A 15,528-nucleotide genomic window follows, 5' to 3' on the forward strand; every position below is an offset into this window, starting at 1 on the left:
GAGCTGCCCCGCCTGCTAACAAAATCCCTACACGGAACAGCCCCGCGGTGACGTGAATAAAGTTGATGCAGGAAAGCTCCTTGTAATTATATAAGCAGCCTCAACTTCTACTACCACCACTCAGTCAAGGCATTATTGCATGCTGTTTATAATATCATACGAAATGCTGCCCTCTGCTAATCGCCAGGTTTCAATATGCCCCCCTTTTAAATCCTCCAGATTCCCCTTCCAAATTGACCCCAGCCACTTCCCCCTTTTGCAGCAACCCCTCTCCATATTAACCATCTGTGCCGCTGCTGCGGAATGTTGCGCAAAGAGCCGCGTAGTGGTGCGTCAGATCAAGCACATGTTGTGGGAGGCTTGTTGCCTGAATGATGCTCCTGACTTTGACGGCACCTTCGTCCTCAATCAAGGTCCGGATAGTGTGCAGCAGCTCCGGACTGAACTCGCTGTACCACCTGTACTGCCAGGTAACCAGTCGAATCACTGCCGCCACCGTCTCTCTAGTGCTCTTGGTCTTCTCAAAGACGCGCAGCACGCCAGCCAGGGCCTTGGGGCTGAAGCGCAGGGACAGGCAGGCCCGGTATGCCTCAGCGGCTTCGTCAAAGTGCTGCAGACGTTCCGCAAGCGAGCCGAGAATCTCCCACTCCTCCGCTGACTTCTTGTATTGTATCTGCTGGGCACGGTACTGGGCCATCTGCGTGCGCCAGATTGTGTAGACCCGTAAATCTTCATATAGAACCATGAACAGGCTATCCAGCCAACGCTCACACAGCCGCTTGGTGTTCAATTTGGAGAGATGGTCATCGGCATTGGTACCCTACACCCTCGATGTGTCAATAAACAGCAATGACTCACGACTTGCACAAGGGAGATTTCATCTCGACTCACATTCTCATTATCGGCTTTGACCTCATCTGGGTCCGCTGTACTGGAAGGCTTCTCAACTCCGCTGTTCTCCCCATTGGGGGCCAATTTCGATGCAGCTGGTTCTGAGGGCTTCTCATTCTCATCGTCTGAGCCCTCCTCTCCATTCGTGGTGGGGTCTGGTGTGCCACGGAGGCCATCCATGCTTGGACTCCGCATCGGCTGGGCAGCCTGGGTAGCTTCTTGCTTCTCGGTACGGTACTCATCCTCCATGACGAAGACATTGCTGCGGATCTTTAAAAGTTGATCCCAACCAATCTTGGCCGTCATTTCCGTCAATATGCTGTACGCCTTCTTGAATGTGCCACGATAAGATGCTGCCCTCAGGCTCAGCAAACTCGGGTCGACTTGTTCCGCATATCTTGACTCTGGCTCGCTGTCAATCTCATCAAGGCGCGTTTCGGGAAGGGTGGGAAGGTGAACGTCTCTCGGCTCGGGCATCAAGGGAGAATCCTTGTCCTGGTACGTGAACATGGGGCACGAGTTGAGGATTGTCAAAGCATTCTCCCAGTCCTCCATGGCGACATATACCTGAGCCAATCTAGCCCAAGTGCTAAACTCGCTTGGCGCAGCAATGGTGCTGCGGTCTGCACAACCGAGAGCCATCTTTAGTCTCTCTTCCTTCAATTCCGGCGTTTCGGCTTTCGTGGCCTTCTTCAAGAGGAAGTCTGCCTGTGTGTCGAGCATGACATAGTCCATTGGGGTTTGTTGAAGCGATTGATACAGCACTTTTACTCCCGACACTTCTTCATGGCCCATGAACAATACTTTTGCTAGCAGCGAGGCAACCTCGACGCTCTGGGTGCGAAGCTTCTCGAAGAGGTTGATACCGGATGTATAGCGGCCTGTAGTCTCGAGATACTTGAGCAGTCCAGTGGTGAGATGATTTGACACGTTGGTAGGGACCTGAACAATCGAATCGGATCCTAGCTGCCACCCTGCAATGGAGTTAGCCTGCTGTCATAATTAATTACAACTTTTTTGAATCCCCATACCCCTGAAGAAGAGCTGTTCGGCCGCATTCAGGAAGCGATGCTCAGTCTCTGTGTTAGTGACAGGGTTGAATCTTCGGACGCCGACAATCTTGCGGATGCTATCGCCACTACCATCGTCGGCGTACGAGTACGCTCTTAGGACGCTGCAAAGATATGTCTCTAGCCACAGATCGTCCGATGCCTTTCGCTTTTCGCCTCGCTCGTCAACACAGTAGCTCTCGACGGTTCCGGGAATGGACACATGCACCCGCATGTCTAATCGTGAGAAAGCATTGTAGCAACTTTGCCACCGTTAGCACATCCTCTTGTTTCGCGAACAGCGGTCGCATATAGTAGTCTCTGCCACCTACCAGTATACACCCTCGACGATCCTGGTAGTTGTGTTTGGGTCATGGTCTCTGTACGTCAATGTGTTGATGTAGGCCGCCAGGCTTGCCGAAGACGACGCATCGACGCCGGTAACGTGATGGTAGACGCCGGCCTGTTATTCCACCTGACTTTTAGCTGTCTTGTCTCGTGCTCCGGGATTGTCGCTATCGCTAACCTGCTTTCCTGGATTGCGCACTGCTTGCTTCACCAGATGCACAAGATCCGGTGGGCCCAGCTCTCGCAATGCTGCAAGTGATTCTGTCCTGGCATCGATCGACTCGTGGAGGACGTCCTCGGATAATCTGATGAATAGTTAGACGGCGTCGTCTGAAGCTGTCCGTCATGGCGGGAGGCTCACTCAGGCACTGCTGGCGCAACCATGGCGGCGAGCAGGCGCACGTAATTGCGCGGTCAATGGGATGGAGCTGAATTCGAGAGATTGAGGCTTCTATCAGGCATGCAAAGCAGCCGTGCAGAGTAGGAATCGTTGCGCAAACAGTGGGATTGGAGGAGCTATCGAGCTTCGAACAAGGATTCGTGACCACGTATGACCAGCCTCGCTGCGCCTGCACGTGGAGCCAGCCACAAGGTACCGGGCATGTACCAAGGTACGGGTACGGGGGGTTCCGGAGATTCTACAGGCCTGATAGCGATCCGCAACAGGTCTTGACATGCCTAAATTTGGCCCCTGGCTGCGGGTCTTAGTCAGCTACTGGGAGCGCCACCTCCCGTTTACAGCGACCGCTCAGCGCTGAGCTTGACGCAGTGCAGTGCTGTGCTGCAGGTCACTTGGATACAGGACACGACAGGCATTGATGGCTTAATCTTATCGCCTCGGGCCAATTGAATTAACGCGACGCGCCAGGTTGAGTGAGCGTCGAAACGTCATTCAAGGGCCAGATGAAGCCTCAGCTTCCACCATCCCACAACACAAAACACCGCGAATGCTGGTCCCATCAGCGCTCGCATATCGCTTGCGATCATGGTGCGTCCAATTGCTTTGCTCCCCTGATTAGCCACATGCTAACCCTTAACCCTTTGCCGCAGCCCGCCTTCCAGGCCATCAACCTTGAGCCGGAGGAAAACAACGAGGAGCAGATCGATACCACCAAGGAGCTTCACGTGAGTTGCACACATGAATGAGATTAATACCACGGGGCTTTTGGATGCTGACGTCTGCTGCAGGTCGACGAAGCCCTCAAGCGCTTTCAGAATGCGTTAAAGCTCCACGCGCAAGGCATACGGTCCCGCGAGGCGGCCAGTGCAGCCTACGACGAGCTTTTTGAGTCAGAGATATTCAAGTATCGAGAAGCGAGAACCGACTACGAGCGAGCGGAGCTACAGACCGATAGCCAGGCAGCAACCTCAGCACCCGAATCGTTTGCCGATGGACTCGATGTGGCCGCAGGCGGTGCCGATGGAGTGGCTGCTAGTCTTGCACTTGCGCTTTACCTCTCATACAAGAACTATGGGCAATTTTATCTGGATAAGCTGAAAGATGAACGAATTTTAAACCCTGAATGGAGCAACAAGCTCCAGATATACTATCGCAGCGACCAGGGAAAGAATGTTCTTGACAGCTGGACTGCTGCGCTGGATCAAGACCCCTCAGATCCAGAGCTATGGAGAAAAATGGCGAGATTTGCTGGCGCATTGAATAGCGGAAGAATCAAACGATACTGTCTGGAGGCTGCAATAGAGCTAGATGATGATCCGGCTGTAATGGAGGTTGAACCCCCCTCTCTCGCAGAGAGCTTGGCTGGGGAGCAGCTCAAGATGTACTTGAATCTCCTCGGCGACGACATGGCATTGTCACACCCTGCCATGGCGCCCTGGTTAAAGAAAAATTTACCGTCAATCTTGAAACGTCATCTTGACCCCATCCCGTTCTTGCCAGACCCGACTTCGACTCTCTCAGTTCCACCTGAGCTGCAGATTAGCAAACAGCTGCTGCAAATCGACAATGTTGATGAAACTATATCCGTGTTGAGCGATGCGGAATCGTCGAGCAAGAATGTTGGGTCGTGGTCCGATCTTGGGTTTGAGCTCATGAAATGTGTTGAGAGCACAAAGGATGCTTTGGAAGTTTGCAGACTAATCTTGCAAACAGCCAAGCAGGATACGGAAATGGATGAATTGCGAGATGAGGCTGCCAATGAGGGCGAGAATGGTATTCTTTCCGAGGGCAAAAACACTGCAGATACAAATGGCCACGACGAGAAAGCATCTGCATCGCCGCCACTCGAGTCGAAAGGGAGCCGGGCATCCGAGACTGCGGATGACGCTGCCAAAGGCTCTGACGGGACACAAAAGGAGTCCAACGTGCCGCAATCAGCTAGAAAGCGATCACAATCTACCGCGGGACTACCAGACGGCGCCGACGAAGAGAATGTGACTGAAAAGAGAAGCAAAAGAGTCCGCAGGAGAGCAGAAACCTCTCAGGTCGAAGAAGCCCCTGATCCGAATACTCTTATAGCTAATCAACTTCGCCCGTTTCAAGAAGCTGATCAGCACCTCTTTACCATGACAAAGAACTTACTCGAGACCATTGGAGTTGAGGATAAAGCAACGTTTGAGTACCTCGACGAGGTTCTAAACCTGTGCGTCGCAGAAGATCGGTCGTCCAAATTTACTCGTGTTGGGGCCAAAGACTTGCGCACGCTGATAGCCGACTTCAAAGAGGACGTTGCCATGGTTTTTCTTAACAAGAAAGAGCAAGCAACTTTGGGGCTCTCTTCTTTCTTGGAGCATGCCAAGACAGGGTCTGAGGATCAAGCCGTGAATATTCCTTTCAACGAAGCCAAAGGTTTGAGAGATTTCGCAGAGAGAGTGGAGAAGAGGCATGAGCATATGACAAGTGATGATATTGTTTTTGAGTGGATGAAAACGATAAGCTCCAGCTATACTTCCTTTAAGTGGTCAGATATTATGAAGACTGCGGTGGTCCAGATGCTGAACACGACCGACTCATCGTTATACAAACTGGTCTCGGAGGAGCTGCAGAAGTATTCTTCTCCCGAAGAACTCGCTCATCTGGAAGCCCTAATCCCTATGATATTTGAACTCTACATTGACATTTACGAGCGGATCACAAACCCTAGCAGCGCCGTTGATTATGCAACCCGCATGGAGACCAAATATCGACTTCAGCGATGGCTGGATTTAGCATCAGCCTATGTGCGCCTGATGGACCGGCCACCAACCGACCCCCTATGTGTCAGGTTCTTGTGGGCGTCTGTCTTGGTGTCATCGCTCTCGGACAATCCAGTTAGAGAGCATATTCTCTTGTTGTGGACATCACTTCGTGATTTTCTGTCGGAGTCGGAAGTAGACACATTGGCTCTACCAAACAATGTGGTCATGCCAACCATCTCTCCGGCGGCCGCAGATCGAGAGATATCTAAACTTACAACCATGGACTTTTTCCTCAGCCTTTTCCAAGAAGGGATGGAGAGTCCGGTTCACGTTATTGAAACCTTGGAGCCTGTTCTTAACCCTTCATCCGTTTGTATATCCGTGGAGAAGCCGGACGATTCGGCGGACTCGGATGCATCTTCCTCGGCCGATCTGGACCAGCAGAAAAACAAGCAGAGTATCTCGGATTGTGCAACCCAAGGCATGCGCGACCTGTGGAAATTTCTGCGTAGCAGCAGCACTGAGCTGAGGCTGTTTCTGTGGTCACGACTTGGAGATGCATATGAAGCGATAAAGTACACAACCAAGAAGTTCTCATGTCACCTCAGAAGCATTGAACTTATTGTTGCGGATCTGGAGAGCGAAAAGTACGCCAAGCTGCCTGACGAGTCTCGCCTGCTCCTTTATATGAGGACTTTGAAGTCACTCGACGAATTACTGATCCAGGCGCTAACATTGGCCTTGAATGACCCCTCTGCATTTGACATTATCGACGATGATCACCTCAAGTCAAGCTGCAGTGCTCTTGCCAAGGTGAATTCTATTCTTCACGTTGCATTCTTGTGCGAAGACGAGGTCAAGATAGGAGCCAAGACGGCACCGTCTTCAAATTCCACTTTCCAGTCTCTCATCACCAAATTGCGGGAAATGCAAGTACGCACTTGGTGTCTTCAGTTCACCATGTTTAGAGCAGGGCTGCCTCTCCAAGAGTCCATTGCTCCGGAAAAGGATCTGGCCGACTTCCTCGCCGCCATCCACCAGGTTATTGGTCTTCGAAAATGCTGTAAGGCGTCCAACAAGATCTTTCTTAAAGTCATGCGCATGGAGCTGCTCAAGAATAAAAATATTGAAAATTGGGAAGACTATCTGGGGCAGGTGGTCTATGATTTGTATGGACTTAAACTGGGGGTTGGAGTGTGGGAAGTCCAAGATCATGGCTGTCCGCATGAGAAGCTCGAGAAGCGCCAGACGATGCAACTGGTTGAAAAGGTTATGATTCTAGCAAACCGCATGCCGATGAAGGATCTTTTGAAGTCGGATCTCAAGACAGCCATTGACCATATGCAACAAACTATTGGACAGCCAAAGTCTACACCACAAATGATTCACAACCTGCGCAACTTCACAGAACTCGTCAAAAAGCCCATTCATCCCCTTCGACTCTATCAAGCGTTGGTTGGAGAAGTGTCAGTTGATGCAGTATCGACAAACACGCCGGAAGCTGCACTAGCAAAACACGGCTGGTTTTTCTTGCTTGGAATGATAGCACTGACCAAGTTTAAGGCCGTTGATTTGAACCGACGTCAGACGCCGGGTGCAACAGATGACCTTCGCATTGGAGCAACCTTCCTGAGGCTACAATTACAATTCAGTTCAGATAGCTGGGAGTCGTGGTTCCGGCTGGCCGAATGCTTTGATTACGATCTAGACGAAGCAGTGCTATGGACTGCCGACAAAATGAACAAGGATCGAGCAGAACTGGTCAAGTTTCAGAGAAATGCAATCCACTGTTACACGTTGGCCTTGTCGCATTCAAGGTATCAAGAGATAGAAGCCACCGACGAAGATCCGCTACATGACTTGTACCATAAGTTTGGAATGCGTCTGTACGCTTCGAGTCGAGAGCCATTTGCCATGGAGCCATTTCAACATTCCGACCAGGAACGGTTCTTTATCCAGAACATGGGCGCTGGAACGTTCAAAAGGATTCTACATGAGCAGATGACGGAGTACAAAGTATGGAAGTTTGCTGCCAAGCTGTTCAGAATGGCCATAGAGCGCAAGCCTGGGAACTGGAAGTGAGTATCTTGTCTGGCAGATTGTATGAGGTTTGAGATTGTGAAATGATGCTAATTGTTGGTATAGGAACCCATACATGCTGGCCAAGTGTTATTGGAAGATGTACCAGACGCCAGATGAAGATCTCGACAGCTCAGATAGGGACACCAAGATCGGGGTCCAAACGGTGCTCAAGGCGCTGAAAGACGCCGTCAATGTGGCCCATAAAGCGAGAAAATCTCGCAACAGTGACCCTATTCTCGAGCCGCATTACAAGATTGTGTCTATAGTGCACAAACTTGTGATGCGAGGGGATCTACCTGCCAAAGAAGCAGCCGAACTTTTGTCGGAGCAACCCTTTGGCGTGCAAGTTAAACCGGATGATCACTTTGCCGCGTTCACCGAACCTGAAGACTGGGAGGAGTACATTATTCCGACGTTGGTGAAGCTCAAGGAGAAAGATAAGTCTAACTGGCAGCACCGGATTGTGGCACGCCATGCCAAGATTCTGTTTGATGAGAGCAGCTTGGAACAAGCTACTGACCTCAAGGTGGCGGCACAGGCTGCTTTTGCGATCTTGAGAGAAAATATGTTTACCAAGACAATGGTTATGAATGTGTGGAAATGTGACGCTGAGCGCCCGGGTCGTCACCATGTCTTCACCGAACAATATGTGCGGTTTATGACCAATCTTCTTGTGATAATGTCCGACAAGACCAATTTGGAGCAGCTGCTTCGCCGTCTCCGGAAGAAAGGCGCAGATTTCTATCACTTTGTCGACTTGTGGCAGTCTTGTTGCATGGCTTATCTGAAGCTGTTGAGAGACGCACACAATATCCCGCATCCTACCGATGATGCATTCAAGGCGCTGTCTACCGAGGAGTTTGAAATCATCAGCGAAAGGATCACTGAGTGGGCTGCTCGCGACGAGGCAAACATTCCAGCTTTCATCTGCATGAAGGAGGCTATCGAATTGAAGAAGCTTAATGCCAATCTGATGAAGGCTGCCGGAATTGATGACTTGATCAATGATTGCTACTCGAAGATTTATGTCGATGTGGCTGGAACGTTACCAGGACAGGAACCAAGCAAGATTATCGAAGAGCGCAACCAAGCCAAAGAGATTGCAGCCAAGCTTGAGGCTGCGGCTGCGGCTGCGGCTCAAGCTGATGCCAAACCAACCAATTCCCTCAGCAATATACTCAACCCCCCAAGCACTCATGAGAGCCTCCCCGGCACTGCGACGCCGCTAGAGGGAGAGAAGTCTGAGGCAGCACCGCGGACTCGAAAGACTGGAGTCCGTAGGCCGGACGTCCTTCGTAAGGCGGAACAGGCTGTCACTCGCTCTCTGGAAATTCCCAAGTTGGCTCTCCCAAGAAGCCGGGTTGGAAGTATGTCAAGTGCAAAACGCGAAAGCCAAACGCCTAATGCGGGTGCCAGTGACGCCGACAGCGACGACGAAGGGCCTGATGCACAAGTTAGAAGAGAAGCTGGGGAAGATACTGATATGCCAGACACGCATGCATACGAGGAAGATGGCCATGATGGCCACGACGACTCCAAACTGGAGGACAAGGAAGAGCTTGAGAGCGATGACGCGCATAGTCTTGACGATTCCGCTGAGGAGAGCGACCTAAGCGATGTTCCGGATGACTATGAAGAGGACGTCCCACCGAGCCTGATGTTCCCACACCTGGGACGCACTATTCAGAGCGGCGAAACTAGTGGTGAAGACGCTGATAGTGAAAGCGAAGGTGATGAAGATGAGGACGAGGACGAGGAAGAAGAAGATGATGAGGAGCACGGAGACGATGAGGCTGAAGAAGCTGAAGAGGGCGAGGAGGAGCATGATGAAGGTGATCACAGCAAAGAGATGCACGAAGATGGTGAAGAGGAAGAAGAGGAAGATGAAGAAGAAGGCCATGGAAATGAACACGACGAGGACGCTGAGATGGCAGATCCACATACGCCGGCTCGAGCAGATGGGGATGAATCGGTAGATATGGGAACGTAAGCTTGACTTTTGTGGAAAACCTTGATATCCTTTTTTGGGATGGGCGAGAAGAAGAAGGATTTTCTTTACAATTTAGCATCACTATTGTCATAAGGGCTTTCTGAGAATAAGATGGGAGGTTGACGCATTTGCTATTGGATTGGGTAGTTGGAAGGGGTATGGTTCAGGATGCGTCTTTCTTGGCTTGGACAATTCTGGCGTACTTGTTTAGTAAAACATGTGGACTATTGCATTATTACAAGTCGTAATTATTGAAGACAATGGTGATGCTATATGTGCTTATTTCGAATACTTTTCATCTTCCTGCTTGAGCCGAGTAGATCCTACAATCTCACTTTCATGTTTGAGCTTTATTGGTTGGAGAAAATTGTCAAATCAATTAAGAAAAAATAACGTACTCCATCCCCCAAAGTTGACACTAATGAGATAAAATTGCACCTTGAAACACCCGTTCTGTTTGCCTTTTTAAACACCCATTGTTCCGCACAAACTTTTAATATCTTGTCTTTTTTTTTTCCGATTTTTCCTTCTAAAGAAAATCAAGTCTCTTTAACCCTCCTCCTCGTCCATGTTATCTCGTCTTCTCTTAGGTCCGGCCGTCTTTCCTTTTCCTTTGCCCTTCTTATCTTTACTTTCAAGGAAAGCCTTCATCTCCACTCTGGTTTCCCTCTGAGCCTCCTCGACTCTGCTCTGGAAAGCCATGACCTCCTCCTTTTCGGTTGGGTAGGTTTCAAGCTGCTTGCCTAGCGCAGCCTCGATGCGCTGGTAGATTTCAACATCGTACTGCGTAACGATGCTGATGGCGATACCGGATTTACCGGCACGGGCCGTTCGACCGACACGATGGATGTATGTCTTAGAGTCCTGAGGAAGGTCAAGGTTGAGCACCACATCGACGGCAGGAATATCCAGACCACGAGCAGCGACGTCGGTGGCTACGAGGATTTCGCGTGATCCTCCCTTGAACTTGTTCAGGGCACCGAGACGAGATGACTGCGACAGCTGTCCGTGGAGTGGGATGGCGCCGAAACCAAGGGTTCGCAGCAGGATGGCTATTCTCTGTGTTTCAAACACTGTGCGAGTGAAGATGATGATGGACTTTCCGGCAAACTCGTTGACCAGATAGATGAGATATGTGTCCTTCCGCTTGTGGGGCACAAAGATGTAGTGCTGAAGCAAGGTTGACACTGTCTGGTACTTGCTTGAGCTGACGCTGACACGAACAGGGTCTCGTAAACTGGCTCTCTGGAGACTCTCTACCTTGGAGCTTAGGGTTGCGGAGAAGAGGTATGTGCGGCGCTCACGAGGGATGAACTTGAGGATCTTGTCGATACTAGGACCAAAGTCCATGTCCAGCAAACGATCGGCTTCGTCCATGACCAAGTACTTGAGGGATCTCAGGGAGAAGCCCTTTGTCTTTTCCAGGTGGTCTACCAGTCTACCGGGCGTTGCAACGATGATATGGGGCTTCTTTCCGAGGGCAATGGCTTGGGGAACCATGTCCAGACCTCCAACGATGACGGCACATCTCAGCGAGATGAGGGCTCCTAGAGCTTCGAACGACTGTCCGATCTGGGCAGCGAGTTCTCGAGTGGGGGCGAGGACGAGTCCGAATAGAGGCTGGGGCTTCTCGAGAAGTGCTTGCAATATGGGCAGAGCAAATGCGGCTGTCTTTCCGCTACCCGTCTCGGCGAGGCCAATGACGTCGCGGCCTTGGAGGGCAACGGGAATGGATTTTGCTTGGATGGATGTGGGGTGCTTGTAGTTGAGAGACTCGCAGGCTTCGCATAATGAATCGACAATACCCTAAAAAGAGAAGAAAACTGGTAAGCCTTGCGGGGTTCTGTTTCAATATTTGAGCCACGTCTTGTCTCTTACCAGCTCTTTGAACGTCTTGGGCTCCTCTGGTGCATCTGCAGCGTCAGCAGAGGAAGCGACATCGAGAGTCGCGGATTCTTCTTCAGTGGGAGGATCAGGAGATGCCTGAGAGGCACTGGCTTCTGCTTTCTGGCGCTTGGCCGGCGCATCGTGCGCGGTCTTTTGCCTCTTTGCGCCGCTCATTGTTGCTTTGATTTTGCTTTGATTTTGCTAGACGTAGAAAGGACGAAGCCTTGCCAGTAACTTTTTTTTTGGAGTCGACTTCCCAGCAGCAAATCAGGACGCAGTGAGATGAACCCCTGTCGAAGTCGATGTTGGAGAGTGGAGGCTTGCAGGGATGTTGAAAAATTACGTATATATCAGGTTCTGTGCGCAAAAAAGGGTTTCGAATTGGTTGCATATCTCTATCAAGAATGTTTTCAATTGTTGCATCTATCTGCGTATTGCAGTAAGAAATTGCGTAATGCTCTTAAAGCGAATGCTCGGAACAATCTTTCTCCCCTCGAGAGCTGCCTATGTGCATAAGTGGGCTGCTCTAGAAAAAGTTGGTGGGGCGTTGTATCTGCGATAAGCTCTTATCGCCCAAGCCTGGCCGAACTTTTTTTTCCTCTTGTTATTGGCATACTCAATTGGACTTGCAACAAAACGTGGTGATTCTTGGATTCTCGATCAACTACAAAATCAATCAGCCATGGCGAAACGAAGAGTCAAGAAGCGAACCCATATGGGCGCAAACAACCCTCAGCCTGCGTCTGCTGGTCATGCCTCCGCTCGTGATCCCAAGAGCATGGTTATCAGAATCGGCGCTGGAGAAGTTGGTTCAAGCATCAGCCAGCTCGCAGCAGATGTCCGGAAAGTCATGGAGCCTGGGACTGCTAGCAGGCTGAAAGAGCGAAGGGGAAACCGGTTGAAGGACTACGTTGTCATGTGCGGTCCTCTGGGAGTGACGCATCTGCTGCTGTTTTCGCGATCAGAGGGAGGCAACACTAACATGAGAGTTGCGCTGGCACCTCGAGGACCGACGCTGAACTTTCGAGTCGAGAAGTATTCGCTGTGCAAGGATATACAGAAGATTCAGAGACATCCCAAGGGCATGGGCAAGGAATTTCTTGCTGCTCCTCTGGTAAGGACACCGCTACAGCTTAAGCTCAGCTGCGTGCTAACAATTATCAGCTGGTCATGAACGGATTCTCTCGGCCCGGCTCGACTGCCAAATCAAAGGTTCCCAAGCATCTCGAATCATTAGCCACCACCGTCTTCTCATCCATGTTCCCCCCGATTAACCCCCAAACTACACCGATCAAGACGATTCGCAGAGTGCTACTCCTGAACCGAGAGCAGTCAAAGGAGGACGACGGCACCTTTATTCTCAACTTTAGGCACTATGCCATCACCACTAGACGCTCAGGTGTTTCAAAGCAGCTGCGTCGGATTAACGCGGCTGAGCAGTTCCTGAACACCAAGACCAGCCGACGCAGCAACATGCCCAATTTGGGCAAGCTTGAAGATATCGCAGACTACATGATTGGCGGCGAGGGTGGCGATGGTTATGTCTCTGACGCAACGAGCGGCAGCGAGGTCGACACAGATGCCGAAGTTGAAGTCCAGGACACAGCCTCTCGGAAAGTTCTGTCCGCTAAGGCCCGAGCTGCTGCTGCAGAGAATGGTGAAGATGAGGAACTGGAAGAAGCAAACGTGGAAAAGCACGTGGTCAAACTTGTTGAGCTCGGACCGCGCATGCGACTCCGTTTGACCAAGGTCGAGGAGGGAATGTGCTCGGGCAAGGTCATGTGGCACGAGTACATACACAAGTCAGCCGGTGAAATCAAGGAGCTGGAGAAGCGATGGGAGAAGCGAATGCAGGAGAAGGAAGCTCGACGACGCGAGCAGAAGGCCAATGTGGAGAAGAAGAAGGCGGCTAAGGAGGCTCAGAAGGCATCCCAGAAGGGTGGAAAGGGCAATGACGAGGAGGAGGAGGAGGAGGAGGAGGATGACTACGAATACTACAGCGATATGGATGTGGACGAGTTTGATAGCGAAGGATTGGCCGGAGACGCTGAGTTCAAGGTGAACGAGAAGAAGGAAGAGGATGGCGAATGGGAAGACCAGGAAGAGGAGATTGGTAATAACTGAGTTGGATGATGTCAAGGATATCCTTGTTTCGGGGGAGGGACATTTGTATGACACATATATGGCGCATGGGTGTTTATCTTGAAAGTCAAAATGGCTACAGTTTATAATGTACATGTTGATATGCCATTCTTTGTTTACATGAGATTATGATGTGAAATGATTGTGAAGACTCTACAAGTGTATAGGCATTTTATCTTTGTCTAGGATCGATAGGTAATACTGTGTAGCAGTCTCGTGTGTAATGGAATATTAAATAGATACCAATGGAATATTTCTCAATGCTCGATGTCCCTCGCTGCCCTCCATCAACTTATTGATAGGCTCGTCACCGTCTTTCAATGCTCTCCATTTCCATGCCTTGATAGCAGGACGTTCCAATCCAACACCCTCAATAACATCAACAACCCATTTGCCTATGCTGGGGAGAAACTTGAATGCATGTCCACTTCCCCCCGTGGCGCACACGAGGCCCTCATATCCAGGGACATGGTCGATCACGTAGTGGTTATCAAAGGAATCTGTGTACCAACAGAGGCGACTTTCTGAGATGTGAATTCCGGAGTTTCCCAACTCAGGGAGATATTCATCCAGGAACTTGGTGACCACTTTGTGGGCCTGTTGGGGAACTTGGTTTATTATCGGGGTTGAAGTTGAGGCTAAGCTGCCGCTCCATCTAGTCACGGGTACGCTGCGCTCTTGTCCATCGGATTGCTGCTGAGGATTTGTATACTTGGTTCCCCTGTATCCAATCTTGAGGATGCCGTCTTCATCGATGGGGAAACCGTAAAGACCTCCGTCAGCACCATGTTCACGCATATTGAACGACCATGAAGGAAAACGGGAATGGTGTAAGCGCTGGCGAAGAGGTGACGATTCCGGAATACGAAGCATGAAGACGGAACCTGCGGTCGTTTCGCAAAGAGAGTCGAGTGACGGGAGAAGCGACGGTGTCCAACTGCCGCAGCAGATGAAGACAAGAGCTGCTACATGAGATTTGCCGTCCGCAGTGGTGATGCCGGTAATGTGTTTGGTAGCAGAATCCGATACTGGATTGTAGGTGAAGGAGGTGAATAGCCCTGATGTGGGATCCAGGATGAAGCGGACGCCGAGTTTCTTTGCTTTGTGAAGAGCAAAAAGACAGGCTTTGTCGGCAAGGGCGTGACCGCCTGTGGTATCGAGAACGCCAAGGACGTCTTTGCTGAATGGTTGGAGAGAAGATTGAAGGCCCTTTTGAGAGGCGAGCTGGATATCGGTTTCCTTGTTATTGATGAGCTGCGTGCCGTAAAGTCCGGCCCTCTCCATGTTTTCAATAGTTGCAATCTCAAAGTCTGGGAGTATTGTGGAATCGCTGCAATTAAGGTAGCCGTTTTGAATGAAGAGCTGGTCGGTGGTAGTTATCTTGGAGGCTAAGGAGGCTTCATCTCCACCTTGTTTACCATCATTAAAATCCTTGAATTCTGCATTCCAGGCGGCCCAAGCAGAGAGAGCTTCGGTGCTGAGATCCTGGTATTCTGTTTGAGACCCATAAGCTGAGCGAATAATCTTATTTATGTCTATAAGGAGTGTTAGTCGGAGAACAGTTGACTTGGCAATGTTTTCGCAAAGGAGTGGAGTGACCGACCAGAGGATGCAGAGTCACAGCCCTGGAAGTATGAGTATAGCGTCTCATGATAGGGCTTCTTGTCAAAGACTGTGATGTTTTTGTAACCTCTTTGGGCAAGATGGATGGATGTGCTGAGACCAAATACGCCTGCCCCAATAATGATGATGGGAGAGTCTTTAGAGGGTGGTGAATGTTGAGTCATTGTTGGAGATTTATTTGGAATGAGATGAATGAAATGAGATGAATGAAATGAGATGTGTGAGAGATTGAGATTGTAGTTGATTGTTGATGATGATTGGAAGAATTGATCTACAGTCTGTTGGTTCCACAGTAGCGCAGCATTGCAACATCGAGATAAGTGCGTGTAAGTCGCATTGGATTGGCTGCATTAGTTTGAGGGATTAGCCTAATTACCA

At 50.4% G+C, this 15,528-nt stretch overlaps 5 protein-coding genes across 5 annotated transcripts; 2 read left to right on the forward strand and 3 right to left on the reverse strand.

Annotated features, from left to right (window-relative positions):
- Positions 1-277: 277 nt before the first annotated feature.
- TRIVIDRAFT_145919 (uncharacterized protein) lies at positions 278-2,672 on the reverse strand (the record flags this gene model as incomplete). The annotated part of the gene is made up of 6 exons (XM_014102978.1): positions 278-820; positions 949-1,865; positions 1,923-2,203; positions 2,273-2,403; positions 2,467-2,593; positions 2,650-2,672. 6 exons carry the CDS (start codon positions 2,670-2,672, stop codon positions 278-280), a joined length of 2,022 nt encoding a protein of 673 aa, XP_013958453.1.
- A 601-nt stretch (positions 2,673-3,273) lies between these two features.
- TRIVIDRAFT_61044 (uncharacterized protein) lies at positions 3,274-9,498 on the forward strand (the record flags this gene model as incomplete). The annotated part of the gene is made up of 4 exons (XM_014102979.1): positions 3,274-3,276; positions 3,339-3,413; positions 3,477-7,504; positions 7,572-9,498. The coding sequence occupies 4 exons, from the start codon at positions 3,274-3,276 to the stop codon at positions 9,496-9,498; spliced, it is 6,033 nt and encodes a 2,010-aa protein (XP_013958454.1).
- A 549-nt stretch (positions 9,499-10,047) lies between these two features.
- TRIVIDRAFT_31450 (uncharacterized protein) lies at positions 10,048-11,559 on the reverse strand (the record flags this gene model as incomplete). The annotated part of the gene is made up of 2 exons (XM_014102980.1): positions 10,048-11,304; positions 11,377-11,559. The coding sequence occupies 2 exons, from the start codon at positions 11,557-11,559 to the stop codon at positions 10,048-10,050; spliced, it is 1,440 nt and encodes a 479-aa protein (XP_013958455.1).
- A 508-nt stretch (positions 11,560-12,067) lies between these two features.
- On the forward strand, positions 12,068-13,509 carry TRIVIDRAFT_30695 (uncharacterized protein; the record flags this gene model as incomplete). Its single annotated transcript, XM_014102981.1, has 2 exons — positions 12,068-12,499; positions 12,550-13,509. The coding sequence occupies 2 exons, from the start codon at positions 12,068-12,070 to the stop codon at positions 13,507-13,509; spliced, it is 1,392 nt and encodes a 463-aa protein (XP_013958456.1).
- A 255-nt stretch (positions 13,510-13,764) lies between these two features.
- TRIVIDRAFT_126561 (uncharacterized protein) lies at positions 13,765-15,314 on the reverse strand (the record flags this gene model as incomplete). Its single annotated transcript, XM_014102982.1, has 2 exons — positions 13,765-15,062; positions 15,131-15,314. Coding segments are annotated over 2 exons (1,482 nt in total), but the record flags the coding sequence as incomplete, so codon positions are not given.
- Between the last annotated feature and the right edge of the window lie 214 nt (positions 15,315-15,528).

This window comes from Trichoderma virens, assembly GCF_000170995.1.
Source record: "Trichoderma virens Gv29-8 chromosome Unknown TRIVIscaffold_4, whole genome shotgun sequence".
Taxonomy (NCBI): Eukaryota; Fungi; Ascomycota; class Sordariomycetes; order Hypocreales; family Hypocreaceae; genus Trichoderma; species Trichoderma virens.